The following is a 16,466-nucleotide window of genomic DNA, read 5'->3' as shown; positions in this document are numbered from 1 at the left end:
TACTGGGAAGCTTAGCAGAGGCAGACATGCTCATGTTATTTATGTTAGTGCAGGGTGAGCTGCACACAGTGGTCTTCCTACTAAGGCACATCGCCTCATTGCTAACAGTATAACTCTGGTTCATAGACCCATGATTACTGCATGCAATAGCTGTGGGATCAGCAGAGCCATTCGGGGAGGTAAGAGGGACGTAACTTATGTTACTTACATTGTGTCTTCCAATGCCCCTAGGATAATGTACATTTGCTGAAGCACTATGACAACTCAGCAACACAATGGTAGGGATTAACTGAGCTGGGCTTGGGTAATGGTGTTAAACATACATTGAGGTCAATGGATAGACTGGGTGGTAGGCATGCAGACAGACTGTTGTCAGACTGTCTGATACTAGACATACGTGTGTATTTAAGATCCATCTCATTTCCCACTGATCCTGGTGCAAGAGTTGGTTCAAACCTAACACAATCTCAGATACAGTACAGCTCTCAGGAGAACAAGAGAATGGGCCTTACAGATATAACCAAACTCTCCTTCACATTAATAGCAATTAGCAGAGAGGTCAGTACAGTGTGTACAATGCCTTCCACTTCTTCTAGGAAACTAATTAGGCTCTACGTTTGTGCCAGTTTCAATTACAGCATTCCCAGATCTCTTAATCCCATATTTTATAGAAAAGAGTCATTAGGCCTCATTAGAACAAACAGACTGACACATACATTAAAGGGCATTCTGAAAGGGCAGTCATGCAGAGGGAAATACAGCTAGTGGACCGTCTTGAAGGAAGGCAGTAGATTGAGTGGAATTAAGCTTTTAGAAGGAAGGAACTGAATGCCGGCTTTGGGCTTAATCAAAAGCCTAAACTGTCAGCTCTGCCAAAAATGTAACTGTTTCTTAGAGAGTTATTCCAGTCAACACAGACCAGGTCAACTGTATGCTTGACCCCAATTACCTTGTTTCTTACCCAAGAAAAAAAGAGGCCTCCACTGAACTAAAAACAAAGCCTATTGTTTAGAGTCGAGCTTTGAAAGGACTCACAATTTGTGCCCTAACTGCCCATGAATTCAGTCATGTTTTGATTGTTATGCTTTGCGCCGGAGGGGAAAAGCCCTATTAGTTGAATGCTTGTTATCTAGTCTATAAAGGGAACAAAGATGTTAGACGGTATTGTTATTTGGAGAGAGGAAGTTAAACAGCCACTAGGTGAGCAGTCAAACAGGAGAGGTGTCTATCTGAACAGGTGTATCAAAGTGAGATCAAAAGGTACAGACAGATGGGCCAGAATGATTGAACCATGGCTGGTGACAGCTTGATGCCTTTTTGGCTGTTAATTTTCAACCACACCCTGGGTCACCAATACCTGGTTCCACCTACACGCTGACTGCACCTTCCTTGCCCTGCTGCACACACCCAAAGATCATAAAACCAGCCCGGTATGAAAATCCCAACCACGAGATGCTGATTAATAACACGCTCAGCGCGGTATTAGCATGGACGCACGCTCAAAGCTCAAGCTGCCTGTCGAAAGCAAAACATTAGCCTAATGGGAATTATGGCTTTGACCCCCTGGTGTTTTCCTACTGTGAGTATTCCCCTGTTCGGACCGCCCCTGGCCATCTGCAGTCCTGGTGTCTGTGGGAACAGAACAGGACCATTCCCATCACGTCCATGACATAGCTTTCCAGCTGAGTGCCAGGAAATCACACAGCTCTTCCAAACCAAAAAAGGGGATACAGAAAAATAACAATTTACATGTTCACCATGTCAACCAAAAGTAAACTGTAAGCGAGAACTGGGAGGGACTTTGAAGTTGTTAGGGGGTTACCTAACCACACAGGATCAGCGGTAAGAGTCAGCCATATCAGAGACCAGATGAGTCACGTCTCTTCCTTTTACTACTGTAAACCAACGATGAGCAAATGTTACATTGGACAAATAAAAAATTTAATAAGTGAAGACCTCATATACTGTGATAAAACAGATGATCTCAATCTAGACTTTAATGTGCTGCCTTCCTGTGAGTAATGGCATCATGCTTACATGATACAGGCATGATGTCAACAGAGGGGGATGCAGGTTTATTAGCCAGGATACAGGTATTTTATCATCTTTAAAAAGGGATTATGAATAGCAAATTAGGGGCCACACACGTAGGCATACCCCCACGATACGATTTGATGCTGTCGCGCATGCTTCATTTCCCCAGCAGCCGGATATCCCACTGCGTCCAAATATGCTGGTGAGCAGCACAGCGCACATGGTTTACATTTCAATTGAATGAAACAATGAAATGGTGAGTTAGCCAGTGTAACTTCTTGAAAAAAAAGTCTTACCATTCTGAACCCATTGACATTAACAAGCTAACCCAACCAGTTTTTCAGACAAGCTAGCTTGTCCCTTTCTCTCTCTCTCTCTCTCTCTCTCTCTCTCTCAGAGCCACAGACAGACACACAAACACACCGTTTTGTATATTGGTTTCTAAGAATGCTTCTAACTAGTCGTTAGCCTCACTTAAGAGTCACAATTACCTTGCCGCCTGAATCCATCGCCGCAGCGTGGCTTGTCGATATTATTGCTGGCAATCTTTAAAGACTTTAAAGACTTAGTTTGGGTAACGTCCGCGGGTCTTCTTTTGGCTCAGATGACGTGTCTCATTTTAACAGATTCCCGTTTAAAAAAATATGACTGATACAATGTCATAAAAAATAGTAGCTTCTTTATTTTCAGAGTAATTCTTTGTTTCCAAAATGACTTCAGTTCATCTTGTTTATTCCCCCTGTGTTATTTCTGCAATGAGCTCAAAACTTCAGATTAATTATGTCCCAAAGTTTTCTTGGGTTTTTGAAGTAGTTCGTTCTTCGAGTAGCCTACAGACTGCTCTTTAGGGAAATAAGACCGTGAATATATGTCCTCTAGTCCGACTACAGTGATTGGCTGACGCAAGAGTTTAGTTCGGCCCATGAAGGTGTGTAGGAGGCAGGTTTCTATCTCTGAACTTCTATTGGTTTAAACGTGCACCGCTTTCACGAGGTTCCGACATTAATTCCGAATATTGTCACGTCGTTGTGTTGAAGAAATAGGGTAGGTAGTTGTGTTAAGCACATCCTCCTTAACACTGATACATTTTCTGGTGTTATTACAATTTGGTGGAGGCGCGAGCCATGTAATAACATGGTTATTATTATACTGGTCCGACGCATGCATCAAGGGGGCGCAAATTTACCCACCATTGCTGATAGTTTTAGTTCATGGCGTGAAATGACACTGAGAGTGGATGATGCGCCACCTTTTCATCTAATTTGCAACCCCCAAGTAGGCTATTTATAGGCTAACGTGATCTCGCCTACTATAAGGATAGCATCTCCGTACTTAATAATTGCTCTCAGTACTTTATCCCAATACTAACAGAGAACAGGTAGCCCAGGCCTTCTAATGATAACTTTGAAGGACAGCCCTGATTATTAGGCACACACAAAAAGCATCCAGTCAGTCATCCTTTGTTTCTCAGCATCTTGCTGTATCCCTGTGTGTTCAGTCCTTCATAAACAATGTTTCAAACATCCAACATCTGATCTTTGACCAACGCTGGTGATGTGACATGGGTGCCCTCTATTCAAAACCATATTGTGATGGAGATGTTTGTTATTAGAGGCGTGTAAAAACAAATATTTTCATGTGAATAAATGAAACTGCGTAATACCTTTTGTTTCAGATGGCTGGGAAGTGTCCGGTCTGAGTGCATGCAAAAAATTACAAAAATAATCTTGAGAACAGAAAGGAAAATGCATGTGTTTATACAGTGGAAATGAAAGAGACGGGAACAGGAGAAAAAATTATAGAAATGGAAGAAATGTGTTCCCTTTTAGTTTCATCTATTCCCTTTGAAACCTTGAAAAAACAAAAACAGGCAACTACAGAGACAAAGGCCGGTGAGTATGCCATTTGGACCGACCTGGCCTAAAGCAACAGGCTGAGGTACAGAGGTGGAGGAAGACCAACATGGTATTTCACATATTCTGGGGGTCTGTCATGTCTGAATAATCATGAGGCAATCTCAAATCAAATCAAATGTTATTGGTCACATACAGTACACGTGTTTAGCAGATGTTATTGTGAGTGTAGCGAAATGCTTGTGTTTCTAGTTCCGACAGTGCAGTAATATCTAACAAGTAATATCTAACAATTTCACAACAAATACCTAATACACACAAATCTAAGTAAAGGAATAGAAAAATAATATATAAATATATGGGTGAGCAATTTCATAGCGGCATAGGCTAAGATGCAATAGATAGTATAGAATATAATACAGTATATACACATGAGATGAGTAATGCAAGATATGTAAACATTAGGGGCGGCAGATAGCCTAGTGGTTAGAGCGTTGAACTAGTAACCGAAAGGTTGCAAGATCGAATCCCCGAGCTGACAAGGTAAAACTCTGTCGTTCTGTCCCTGAACAAGGCAGTTAACCCACTGTTCCTAGGCTGTCATTGAAAATATTGTTCTTAACTGACTTGCGTAGTTAAATAAAATATATATATTAAAGTGACTACTGTTCCATTTATTAAAGTGGCCAATGATTTCAAGTCTGTATGTAGGCAGCAGCCTCTCTGTGCTCGTGATGGCTATTTTAACAGTCTGATGACCTTGAGATAGAAGCTGTGTTTCAGTCTCTCGGTCCCAGCTTTGATGCACCTCGCCTTCTGGATGATAGCGGGGTGAACAGGTAGTGGCTCGGGTGGTTGTTGTCCTTGATGATCTTTTTGGCCTTCCAGTGACATCGGGTGCTGTAGGGTGTCCTGGAGGGCAGGTAGTTTGCCCCCAGTGATGCGCTGTGCAGACCGCACCACCCTCTGGAGAGCCCTCTCGTTGTGGGCGGTGAAGTTTCCATACCAGGCAGATGCTCTCAATTGTGCATCTGTAAAAGTTTGTGAGGGTTTTATGTAACAATCTAAGTTTTGATTTGTGAAATAAAAAAATGGTCACTCAAAACTAGTTCCACTGGTGACACTAAAAATAGCCAAGTTATTTTCTGACATAACCTTGTGATGCAAAATCACAAGCTTATTTACCAAGGAATGTTGTAGGAATGTCAAGGCTGAGGAATTAACAGATCATCAAAGATTGTCAAAAGGTGTTATACACGTTCAGGAGTTATAATGCAGTGCTAGAACACCTGATTTTTGCTTGTTGCTGTTTAATTTATTTGCATAGTCTTACCAATTACTGATTGACCTGGCAGATAATGTGTCCTTAGTCAATTTACTATGTAAAATGAATACATTTAAAAAAAATCACTAATCTTGAATCAAACAGACAATGTAATGTCTAGTAGTCTCGCTTTCCATATTCATGGAGCTCCACAGCGGTTGTGTGAAGAGACTGGGTCATGTCTAATTGACATGAGGCTAGCAACAATTTCTGACCTGAAAAGTTCTGCATTGAGTAGGCTAGTGTTCAGGTCATGTTAGAGTACAGTTGACCATGTAAAGAAGCATTGAGACGTCGAAGTGTGTTTCCTCTCTGATCCTCTGAGACTCGTGGTCCTCAGCACTCAGATACAGGATGAGGGGAGGAGGGAAAAGGTGTAGAGTCACTTCATTACAACACACACAATGCACCAATCTTTTGTTTGAGATGGCGGGGAGGCGTCCTGTCATTTAAATAGAAATAAAATAGCCAAGAGAGCAGAATGGGAAAAGGAAGGGAGACTGGGAAAGACTGACAGATTTAGGAACTGTTTTTTTTTTGTCTTTTAAGAATTTCCTTTGAAATCTATTAAAAACAATAACAGACATGGCTTTAAACAAAGAGGGGGTGGATACTATGAAAGGTCCTGTATTGTGCGCTAAATCAAAAGCCAAGGATGCCAGTCATGAGAGGGTCACATTGTCCTCTGAAATGGAAGCAAATTACAGAATGGGATACATTATAATAACATGGCAGACTATGGTAACACATTACAATTACTCACAGTGAAAACATTATTTGCCCAGGTTAGGTTCCTATTTAAATATTCAACATGTTACCTGCAGTAAGAATGTGTAAACTCATGACCTGACTCATAGCTTAGTTGGCCCCCCACCTCTTCCATAGGTTTTCGGGGCTTATAGCTTTGCTTTACCTCTGAACACAAAGCTGCAGGGCAAATTTACAGATGAGCAAAAGCCAATTACTCCATTTATTACTAGGCCATAAGATACGTGGTGTCACGCCTGCTCCTGCTCTTCCTCCGAGTGCCAGGATCCCCAGCATTACTCACTCAAGCCACCATCAGTACGCACACCTGCCTTCTTCCTTCACGCGCATCAGCGATCATTGGACTCAATTACTTGTGCCATTACCTTCCCTATATCTGTCTGTTCCCAAGCTCTGTTCCCTGCTTCGGGATTAATTGTCATATGTCTGTGTTACCCGTGTTCTGACGCTGTTCCTGTCTTGTTCTATGTCCGTTCCCTATTAAATGTTTGACTCCCCGTACCTGCTTCTCCTCTCCAGCGTCACTTCTTACACGTGGGCTCATGCATATACTCCTGAGCCTCATTCACCAGCCTCGTTGTCTCAATAATGCATTGCTCAATAGTTGCTCTTGTCAGAGATGTTCTCATTGTGTTCTTTAAATGGCCCTCTCGTCATTGCCCAATGCTCCGATTAAGCTGAAGCCTATTCCATCACTATTATCTTAAAAACAATGAGGCTTAGAATGTGGTTAAACTTCACATTAAAAAAACTCCAACCACATTTTGGACCTAATCCAAGGGAAAGTCCTGGAAGGTGAGTCATGGTCATCCATCCCCATGCTCTAATTTTAAACAAGGCCATGTGCACATGAGCAGTTGATAAGAATGAACCTATCAGTTATCTGAAGCAGCAGTCACACAATGTGTGGCTGTCAAAAAGTAAGGCCACACATTCTCCAATGTCCAGAACCTTCAAGTATCTGCCTTCTCTTTCCATGTCTAGTCCATGTCCTTTTGAAAGACCCATCTACACTTATTGTAACATCTCACCTTTATTCATTGACTGGAATGGAATCTTTTTATGTTTTCAATTGAAGTGGAACACATGCAGATGGGCGTATCTTTCTGCTATACTCATTGTTTTCCTAAGGGAGTAGGAGGAGGGCTACTGAGAGCTGGTTTTGATTCATACCGGGATGACGAATTTCAAGGATTTGTATCAGCGGAAATGCGACAATAGAAAGCATCTTACAAGATTGATCCATGAAAGACAAAGAACAAGAAGCGTGCCTTGCATCTTTGCTGGGGCTTTTCCTCCAACTGAGCAGGCTGACACTCTCTGGAGACATGCAGAAGCTTGGGCTTGGGCCTATCTGAGATACACTTCAAATGCCTTCTTTCATTATGTAGCCACAATGCTCTACGTCAGTGATGCCTTAATTTCCTCCCACTGCCTGGGTGGCTGTCTGCGCCCGTTAACCCTGTTTCTGTGGGGAACTTTAACTCATTATTTCTCTGTGGCTGCGTATTCTGATTTTAACCCGTGGATGTCCTTTTCTCAAAAGAACACTTGGAAGTCTGCTGCAAGCGAACAAACTGTGGTGTTCATAAGTGAGAGTAGAGAAACCCACGAGCGTGAGACTGTAGTAGGAGACACAGGACCCTTTTAGAAGACTATAGACCTTATATTAGACATTGTTTTATGTCACCAATGGAATAATAACAGGCCTAGTCTATAGATGAATGGGCTTCTTTGGCTCAGTAATGTCATGTTTGGTGGGCCAAGGCCACTGGCTGACCTGCCATCCAACTTTTTTTGAATGGACTTGGCCAGCTGGCACCATCGCCAAAGCCATGCCTGTCAATGATCGTCCTCCTCACTGTATGTTCCTGTCTGCCCTTCCAAAAATATATGTTTTCACATGGTGTTGATCTTAAATTTCACGCATGAAACCATATTTTCACATGTATTAAATGTAGAGTTCCCATGTTAACACCACCTTTTCACATGTGAGGAGAATAACATGTTTTCACCTCACATGTGAATTGCACATGAAAAACATTGCAAGTACATTCACATGTGAAAATCACATTTGCTGTTTCATATGTGAAAAACTCCCACATCTGATTGTTTTTCGTATGTGAACTTGCAATTCCACACTTTTAGATTTTTTACATGTGATTGTTTTTCACATGTGGAATTGCAAGTGCACATATAAAAAACAATCACATGAGAAAATTTAATTTGCAGTTTCATATGTAAGGACACTCCAACTGTGAAAATCTCACTTTTTCACATATGTGGAATGGCAAATTCACATGTGGGGTTGAAATAATGTTATTCTCCTTACATGTTCAAAGATGGTGTTAACATGTTTCAGCAATGTTTCCACCGGTGGAATTACTGTAGGGTGACCACATCTAAAAAAAAAAAACTGCGGGACAAGGGAGAGATATTGTGGGACATTCGATGAAAAGTGGACAGAATAATTTTTGGAGGGGCAGGTTAATGGATCACGTTCAAATGGCGACATAGTTCTGCTGTATGAAGGTCACTGCCTGTTGAAGGGGCACTTCTTAGTTGTTACAATACATCCAGTTTTGAACGTATAAATTAATGATATGTACCCATTGATTCGTGAGAAATATAACGTATTTATTTCCATGAGCTTAGTTCAACTGTCGTACCCCATCAGAACCCAAAATATAAGCTTGTTTTACTCCCAATGTTTGTAAATGAAGTAAATGTAAACAACCACACTATAGCCTAAAAACATTGTTAAAACTATCATTTTGATATCATGGATGGTCAGTCCTTGCATCCATAGCGTAGTCTATGGATTTCAGAGTGGTTGCTTTTCCCCAGTCCCATCCCTCAGCTTTTTACTGAAACTGTGGCGGGGAGTTCACTTTGTGTTTCAATTAAGGATTGCCGCTTTAAACACCTTTAATAGAGTAATAGTGTTATTATATGGTTACCTTTGTGCCAATAATATCAAGCAACACTTCTGAACTCAAGAACAAAATTCTTAGTATGGCAAACAAAAGATATTGAAAGCAAAACATAAACTTAAAAGTATTGATAGCATTACAAAATAATGCAAGCAAATCATTTCTAAATGTGAGAACAAATTAATTGTACATAAAATAATGACATTGAAAGCAAAACGGTTTTGCCTCGACTTTGTCTCGGACCTAATAACACCCGTGCAAATGTATCCTCAAAACACCGGCTTCTCTTCTCCATTATCACTTAATTTAAACCTAGGTCCCTTTTTTCTCCACTTCCTGCCTGAAAGATGTGCCCAAAGTAAACTGCCTGTAGCTCAGGCCCTGATGCCAGGATATGCAAATAATTGGTACCATTGGAAAGAAAACACTTTGAAGTTTGTTGAAATGTTAAAATAATGTAGGAGAATATAACACAATAGATATGGTAGGAGGAAATCCAAAGAAAAACCAACCTGAATTCTTTTTTTGAGAGAGACCATCCTCTTAGAAAGGCACTTCCTGGATGCAATTCATATGGCTTCCACAGGGTGTCAGCAGTCTATGTTCAAGGTTTCAGGCTTGTAACTTAAAAAACGAATAAGAAATAACAGTTTTAGTAGAGGGACACAGTCTTGGAAATTCGTGTTCGCGTGCGCCATGAAAACATTACGCACCTGCTAAAATCGGTTTCCTATTGAACATACTTCTTTCCGAAATAAATGTTATAGTTTGATTACATTTTAGGGTATCTGAGGAGTAAATAGAAACGTATTTTGACTTGTTGAAACAAAGGGGTAGATTTTCGGATTCCTTTCTCTGCAAGTTGAAGGAGTGGATTATTGAAATTGATGGCGCCAACTAAACAGACTTTTTGGGATATAAAGAAGGATTTTATCTAACACAACGATACTACATGTTATAGCTAGGCCCCTTTGGATGATAAATCAGAGGAACATTTTCAAAAAGTAAGTGAATATTTTACCGTTATATGTGAATGTATGAAACCTGTGCCGGTGGAAAAATATTTTTATGTGTGGCGCCGTCCTCAAACAATCGCATGGCATGTTTTCGCTGTAATAGCTACTGTAAATCAGACAGTGCAGTTAGATTAACAAGAATTTAAGCTTTCAGCCGATATAAAACACTTATATGTACATAAATGTTTAAAATCCAAAATATTTATGATTATTTATTTGAATTGGGTGCTCTCCAGTTTCACCGGAAGTTGTCCCGCTAGCGGGACCCCTAGCCCTAATTAAGTAAGAAATGCCGCCTCTGAAGCGGGACTTAAATCTATCACTAGGCAACCACAACTGTCAATCAAGTAATCTCGAGTTGCTGCGCGCAGTATGCTTGCCTGGTGCTTGCATGAAGACAAATCTCCTAAATAAGTACTTTAACTTTTGTTATATACCGTGATTTAGCAAGACATTTAATATAAATAAAACACATCTACAGTTGAAGTTGGAAGTTTACATACACTTAGGTTGGAGTCATTAAAACAAATTTTTCAACCACTCCACACAATTCTTGTTAACAAACTATAGTTTTGGCAAGTCGGTTAGGACATCTAATTTGTGCATGACACAAGTAATTCTTCCAACAATTGTTTACAGACAGATTATTTCACTGTATCACAATTCCAGTGGGTCAGAAGTTTACATACACTAAGTTGACTGTGCCGTTAAACAGCTTGGAAAATTCCAGAAAATGATGTCATGGCTTTAGAAGCTTCTGATATGCTAATTTACATAATTTGAGTAAATTGGAGGTGTACCTGTGGATGTATTTCAGGGCCTACCTTCAAACTCAGGGGATCTTTGCTTGACATCATGGGAAAATCTAAAGAAATCAGCCAAGACCTCAGAAAAACAAGTGTAGACCTCCACAAGTCTGGTTCATCATTGGGAGCAATTTCCAAAACGCCTGAAGGTACCACGTTAATCTGTACAAACAATAGTACACAAGTTTAAACACCATGGGACCACGCATCCATCATACTGCTCAGGAAGGACACATGTTCTGTCTCCTAGAGGTGAATGTACTTTGGTGTGAAAGGTGCAAATCAATCCCAGAACAACAGCAAAGGACCTTGTGAAGATGCTAGAGGAAACAGGTACAAAAGTATCTATATCCACAGTAAAACGAGTCCTATATCGACATAACCTGAAAGGCCGCTCAGCAAGTGTGGTGGCATATTTCTGCATTACCAAATGAGGAGAGTTACAAACTACACACCAGTCAGTTACACTTAAACTACATCTTTAATAATAATAAGCTTTGCAATAGCATTTGACTTTCAACAATTCACTATTTCTAATGAACCGTTGAGAAGTACCACCAGAAAAGTGGTACTCTTTTATAGCCAAGATACACCCCTCTCAACTTACACTGACGAACCACAGATCTTAGGAACAGTTCACAAAAATTAAGATTTGTATGAAAGATATCTATAAAACATAGCAGACAGTTACCGCTGTGTCAATAGTTCTCATTGTAAAGACCAGTGTCTGGCCCCCTCACTCCAATAGGGAACCATCTCTCCCTGATACGGCATAGAACAGAACCATTAGTTCATGTTATCTGAAATGCTCTTTAGGTTTTATCACCCAAAGACATCGTAAATCTCCTCTGTCAGTGCTATCTCATAGAGGCCCATCCTCAGTAGAACACACACACAATACTCTATTCTGTTGAATAAAGCAACCATTATAATGCAATACAAGCATTATAACATAATCTTGCAATTTTCCACGACACAAGGAAGAAGCCACTGCTCCACAACCGCCATAAAAAAAGCCAGATTACAGTTTGCAACTGCACATGTGGACAAAGATCGTACTTTTTTGAGAAATGTCCTCTGGTCTGATGAAACAATAATGGACCATCGTTATGTTCGGAGGAAAAAGGGGAAGGCTTGCAAGCCGAAGAACACCATCCCAACCGTGAAGCACGGGGGTGGCAGCATCATGTTGTGGGGGTTCTTTGCTGCAGGAGGGACTGGTGCACTTCACAAAATAGATGGCATCATGAGGCAGGAAAATTATGTGGATATATTGAAGCAACATCTCAAGACATCAGTCAGGAAGTTAAAGCTTGGTCGCAAATGGGTCTTCCAAATGGACAATGACCCCAAGTATACTTCCAATGTTGTGGCAAAATGGCTTAAGGACAACAAAGTCAAGTTATTGAAGTGGCCATCACAAAGCCCTGACCTCAATCCTATAAAAAATTTGTGGGCAGAACTGAAAAAGTTTGTGCGAGCAAGGAGGCCTACAAACCTGACTCAGTTACACCAGCTCTGTCAGGAGGAATGGGCCAAAATTCACCCAACTTATTGTGGGAAGCTTGTGGAAGGCTACCCACCACGTTTGACTAAAGTTAAACAATTTAAAGGCAATGCTACCAAATACTAATTGAGTGTATGTAAACTTCTGACCCACTGGGAATGTGATGAAAGAAATAAAAGCTGAAATCAATCATTCTCTCTACTATTATTCTGACATTTCACATTCTTAAAATGAAGTGGTGATCCTAACTGACCTAAGACAGGGAATTTTTACTCAAATGAAATGTCAGGAATTGTGAAAGATGGTGTTTAGATGTATTTGGCTAAGGTGTATGTAAACTTCCGACTTCAACTCTAGCTACCATAACATAGCGATGTTTATTGTTGTCAGGGAAAAAATACAAACATTTTACACCGGAGAAGAATTCTACTGTCTGAAAAGGTACAGACCCAGGGCCGGCATTATGGGCGGGCAGGAACCGTACCTCTGTGCCTTTCCAAATTAAATATTGAAATATTGATCATTTATTTGACCGTTTAAATACAGAAGACAACAAATTAACAATACAAAATTCATAACAGTTCCTGCCTTTGGGACAACGATTCACATTGTTCGGGCGGGGACATGAGCATCTCGTCATTATATACAGATCTCTGGTTTTGGTTTATTTCACAACCATTATGAGTTTTGTCAATATTTGTATTGTATTTTGATTGGAGTGCTCCTTGAGAAATGAGTATGTGTCTGATTTCTATGTCCTGATAACGTAAAGGGAGCGTGCACGCCTGAGTACGTATAGACGTAGCCCCACCTGACCTGCTGCATGCAAATGTAGGAATGTGCCCATTTGGCCGTGTGATTTCTGATTGTCATAACTCACCATGTCCACCACTAATAATCTGAGTTTGTCAGACATTTTTTCTTCACCTCACACATTGTAAATGAAGTCTGTTTTTTTTTTTTAAATCATCCATTGCAAACGATAGGTCCTCAGTAGGCTTATTCTATAATCGCCAAGCCTCAGTGTGAAAGTGTAAACTGTCATGATCTGATTATCCCATATATCCAGTGGAAATGTAACAAAAAAACAGCTGTCTGTCCCTAGCTCACTGGCGCAGGGTACACTGTTGCAAGTTCGCTAGTGACAGCTTTCCCGGATCCAGTTGATGATTTAATACAATGTTGCACTTCACTAGCAATAGCTCAACTCAAGACAGATAGAAAGGGAGGAAGACATGTGGAGTAGAGAGATTAATGTGATTGAAAGAACCAGAATTTTCATCAGGATTTTTCTACTGCTTTTATTTGTCGGCTTTAGGCCTATGTATTTTACTTAGTTGATGATGGAAGTTATAGGCCTACTGTTGCATTGGCCTAAAGCAGTGGTAATCATTGCACAGCCCTCTGGTTGCATGCGGCCTGTGAGCCAGTGGCGGATTTAGGTATAGGCGAAATGGGCAGCCGCCCAGGGCGGTATCTTGCCGGTGGCGACACGGGGTGCCTGCACCAACAATGGAATGGTGACATTTGCACGTCACGTCAATGATATCATGTCACCGTGTGGGACTGTGGGTCAATTAACCTTGTCGGAGTGGGTGCCCTGATTACAGTTCGTGAGCTAGGCAGGCTACTGCCTGGGAAGGTCTCCCACTCAGAAGTACTAGATGGAGAGAGGGCGGGCGGAGGTTGACCTCAGGTCTCCCCACTAGAAGCCCTAAGTAGGGGGAGCGGGGAATCTATCAAATAGCGCACCTTTAACTTTGTACGGTACTAATGCAATTAGTAAAACCAGTCACACTACGAAATGCTACCAAATAAACCACAATTCATTCATAATACCGTAAATATATAGTTTCACAGACATATTGTTGCATTTTTCTCTGGTTTGTGTGAAATCGTTAAGAATAATATAAAACCAGTCTGCACACCACCAAGGTGAATTGGTTTAGTCTTGACTCTTGGTTGACAGTGTTTGGGGGATGGGTAATGTATTGATGCTCGAGTGCCAAATAAACACAAATTTGTTTCTATTAGTCTTTGTTACTTCTTTTTAATATTTCTGAGTCTTATTTTGGTATATATTTTTATAGTTTTAAATGTTATGATTATTTATTTGTGTTGTTCCAAATGTCTGAATAAAAATTACAGTTTTTGCGAGCCCTTAATTTGCAGCTCGCAGTGATTTTCCTATTTTCCATTTATAATACATAACAATAATACAATTTCAATTCAATGTGTTGAATGCAGGCCTGTGTCACGGTCGTCTTGAGGTGAATGAATGGACCAAGGCGCAGCGTGATATGAATACATCTTCTTTTATTTTCCGACGAAGATGAACACGGAACAAAACACTTATACAAACTATACAAAACAACAAACAACCGTGAAGCTACAAACGAAAGTGCACACACAAGCTACTTACGTTCAACATAGACAATCTCCCACAATCACCTAAAGCCTATGGCTGCCTTAAATATGGCTCCCAATCAGAGACAACAATAACCAGCTGTCTCTGATTGAGAACCAAACCAGGCAACCATAGACTTTCCTAGGACTCTCTCCTGAACACAACCCCATACACTATACAACACCCCCTAAACAATACACACACCCTAAACTAGACAAAACACACAAACTTCCCATGTCACACCCTGACCTAACTAAAATAATAAAGAAAACAAAGAATACTAAGGCCAGGGCGTGACAGCCTGCATCACTTCATTGAATATATCTACTGTTCCATGGACAACAGATATATGGCAGTATAGCGCAGCTGTTGAACAGAAAGGACGAAATAGAACGTTACCCGAAATAGAACGCAACTGCTCAGCTACAGCGACATACACATATCCATTTGCCACTAGCTAATTTTGCAGTCTGGTCGACATGGATCCATTTATTGTAAAAAAGTGTCACGCCCTGTCCTTAGAGATCCTGTTTATGTCTCTATTTTGGTTTGGTCGGGGTGTGAGTTGGGGTGGGTATTCTATATTCTATTATTTGTATTTCTATGTTTTGGGTAGGGTTCTCAATCAGGGACAGCTGTCTATCGTTGTCTCTGATTGAGAACCATACTTAGGTAGCCCTTTTTCCACCTGTCTTTGTGGGAAGTTGTCTTTGTTTATTGGCACTATAGCCTTTAGCTTCACGGTTGTTTTCTCGTTTGTTGTTTTGTTGGCGTCATGTTTTATAATAAAATAAAATGTACGCTCACCACGGTGCACCTTGGTCCTCCTCCTTCAACAGCCGTGACAAAAAGAAACATAAATCTGTTGACAATGAGTGCTGGAGCTGGAGAACAACGTGACAGCTATGAACGAACAACCAACGAGAACCAGGAAAATCAGGAAGATGGCGGCGGGGAAATGCCGCTAGCTAACGTAGCTACGGTGAGAAATGGACAGACAAGTATTTTTTTGTACTGCATGATGGGACTAGCTCACTTTGTCTTATTTGCCAGATGGCAGTCAATTGTTAAATGAGCAAATTTAGAGCGACATGTCCAGTAACACCATGCCCACTTTGACAAAACATATCCGCCACTAAGCAACCTCAGAAACAACAACATAGCGCAAATCAAAGGAAAGCTCAAAGGACAACAACAAATGAGAAACTTTACTATAACGCTCATTAAAGCGCGTGCACACATAGGAGGTTCCTTGAAAAAACGTGCCCGCCGATGGATATCAAAGGACCGTCAAACAGATTCACTCTGCCGCCGGCTCTGTACAGACCTGATGTGGCACTGTTTTTAATTGTCTGAAAAGTTTTTAATTGCAAAGTTATCAATTGTCACTATCGACATGTTACTGTAGCTGCGTTCTATGTCTGTAAAGGGTTGCTGTAGATATAAATTCATTGCCTGGCCCGAGCGGTCATACATAAGTAATAGAGCCATTATTCTGCATTGTAAATTGACGTGGTGTTTTATGTTTTTTTCCTTATCGTTTTAATGAAAAACAATAACAATAAATGTCAGTTTAAACATCAAGAAAAGATGTACATTTGTCACATCCCTATTCACAACCTCCTATGCAGGACAGCAGTTGTGGTTCTTGTGCTGAGCAGATTTTTGGTCAATGTCTAGAGACAGAAGAGCCTCCCCTCATTACGCAGACTGCTGTAGTGAGTCACTAACCTTTCTCAGCAAGGAATGTGTCACAGGTGTTTCTGATAACCAGACTGGACCGCTCCTGTTTGGAAGCCCATCCTACAATCTGGGCAT

The 16,466-nt window shown here is 40.8% G+C and overlaps 1 protein-coding gene across 2 annotated transcripts in view; it reads right to left on the bottom strand.

The window, feature by feature from the left end:
- Nucleotides 1–16,466, bottom strand: part of LOC139535670 (solute carrier family 2, facilitated glucose transporter member 1-like) — a 60,679-nt gene that overhangs the window by 17,622 nt on the left and 26,591 nt on the right. The window contains exon 1 of one of the 2 annotated variants that reach the window (XM_071335340.1): nucleotides 2,526–2,883. The exons of the other annotated variant lie outside the window; for it this stretch is intronic. Coding sequence (XP_071191441.1) covers nucleotides 2,526–2,543 — 18 coding nt within the window. The 5' untranslated portion in view covers nucleotides 2,544–2,883. Of the gene's footprint in view, nucleotides 1–2,525; nucleotides 2,884–16,466 lie in introns of those variants that run through there. 2 annotated transcript variants of the gene reach the window in all.

This window comes from Salvelinus alpinus, chromosome 12 (genome assembly GCF_045679555.1).
Source record: "Salvelinus alpinus chromosome 12, SLU_Salpinus.1, whole genome shotgun sequence".
Taxonomy (NCBI): Eukaryota; Metazoa; Chordata; class Actinopteri; order Salmoniformes; family Salmonidae; genus Salvelinus; species Salvelinus alpinus.
This window is presented reverse-complemented; position numbering and strand designations above follow the sequence as displayed.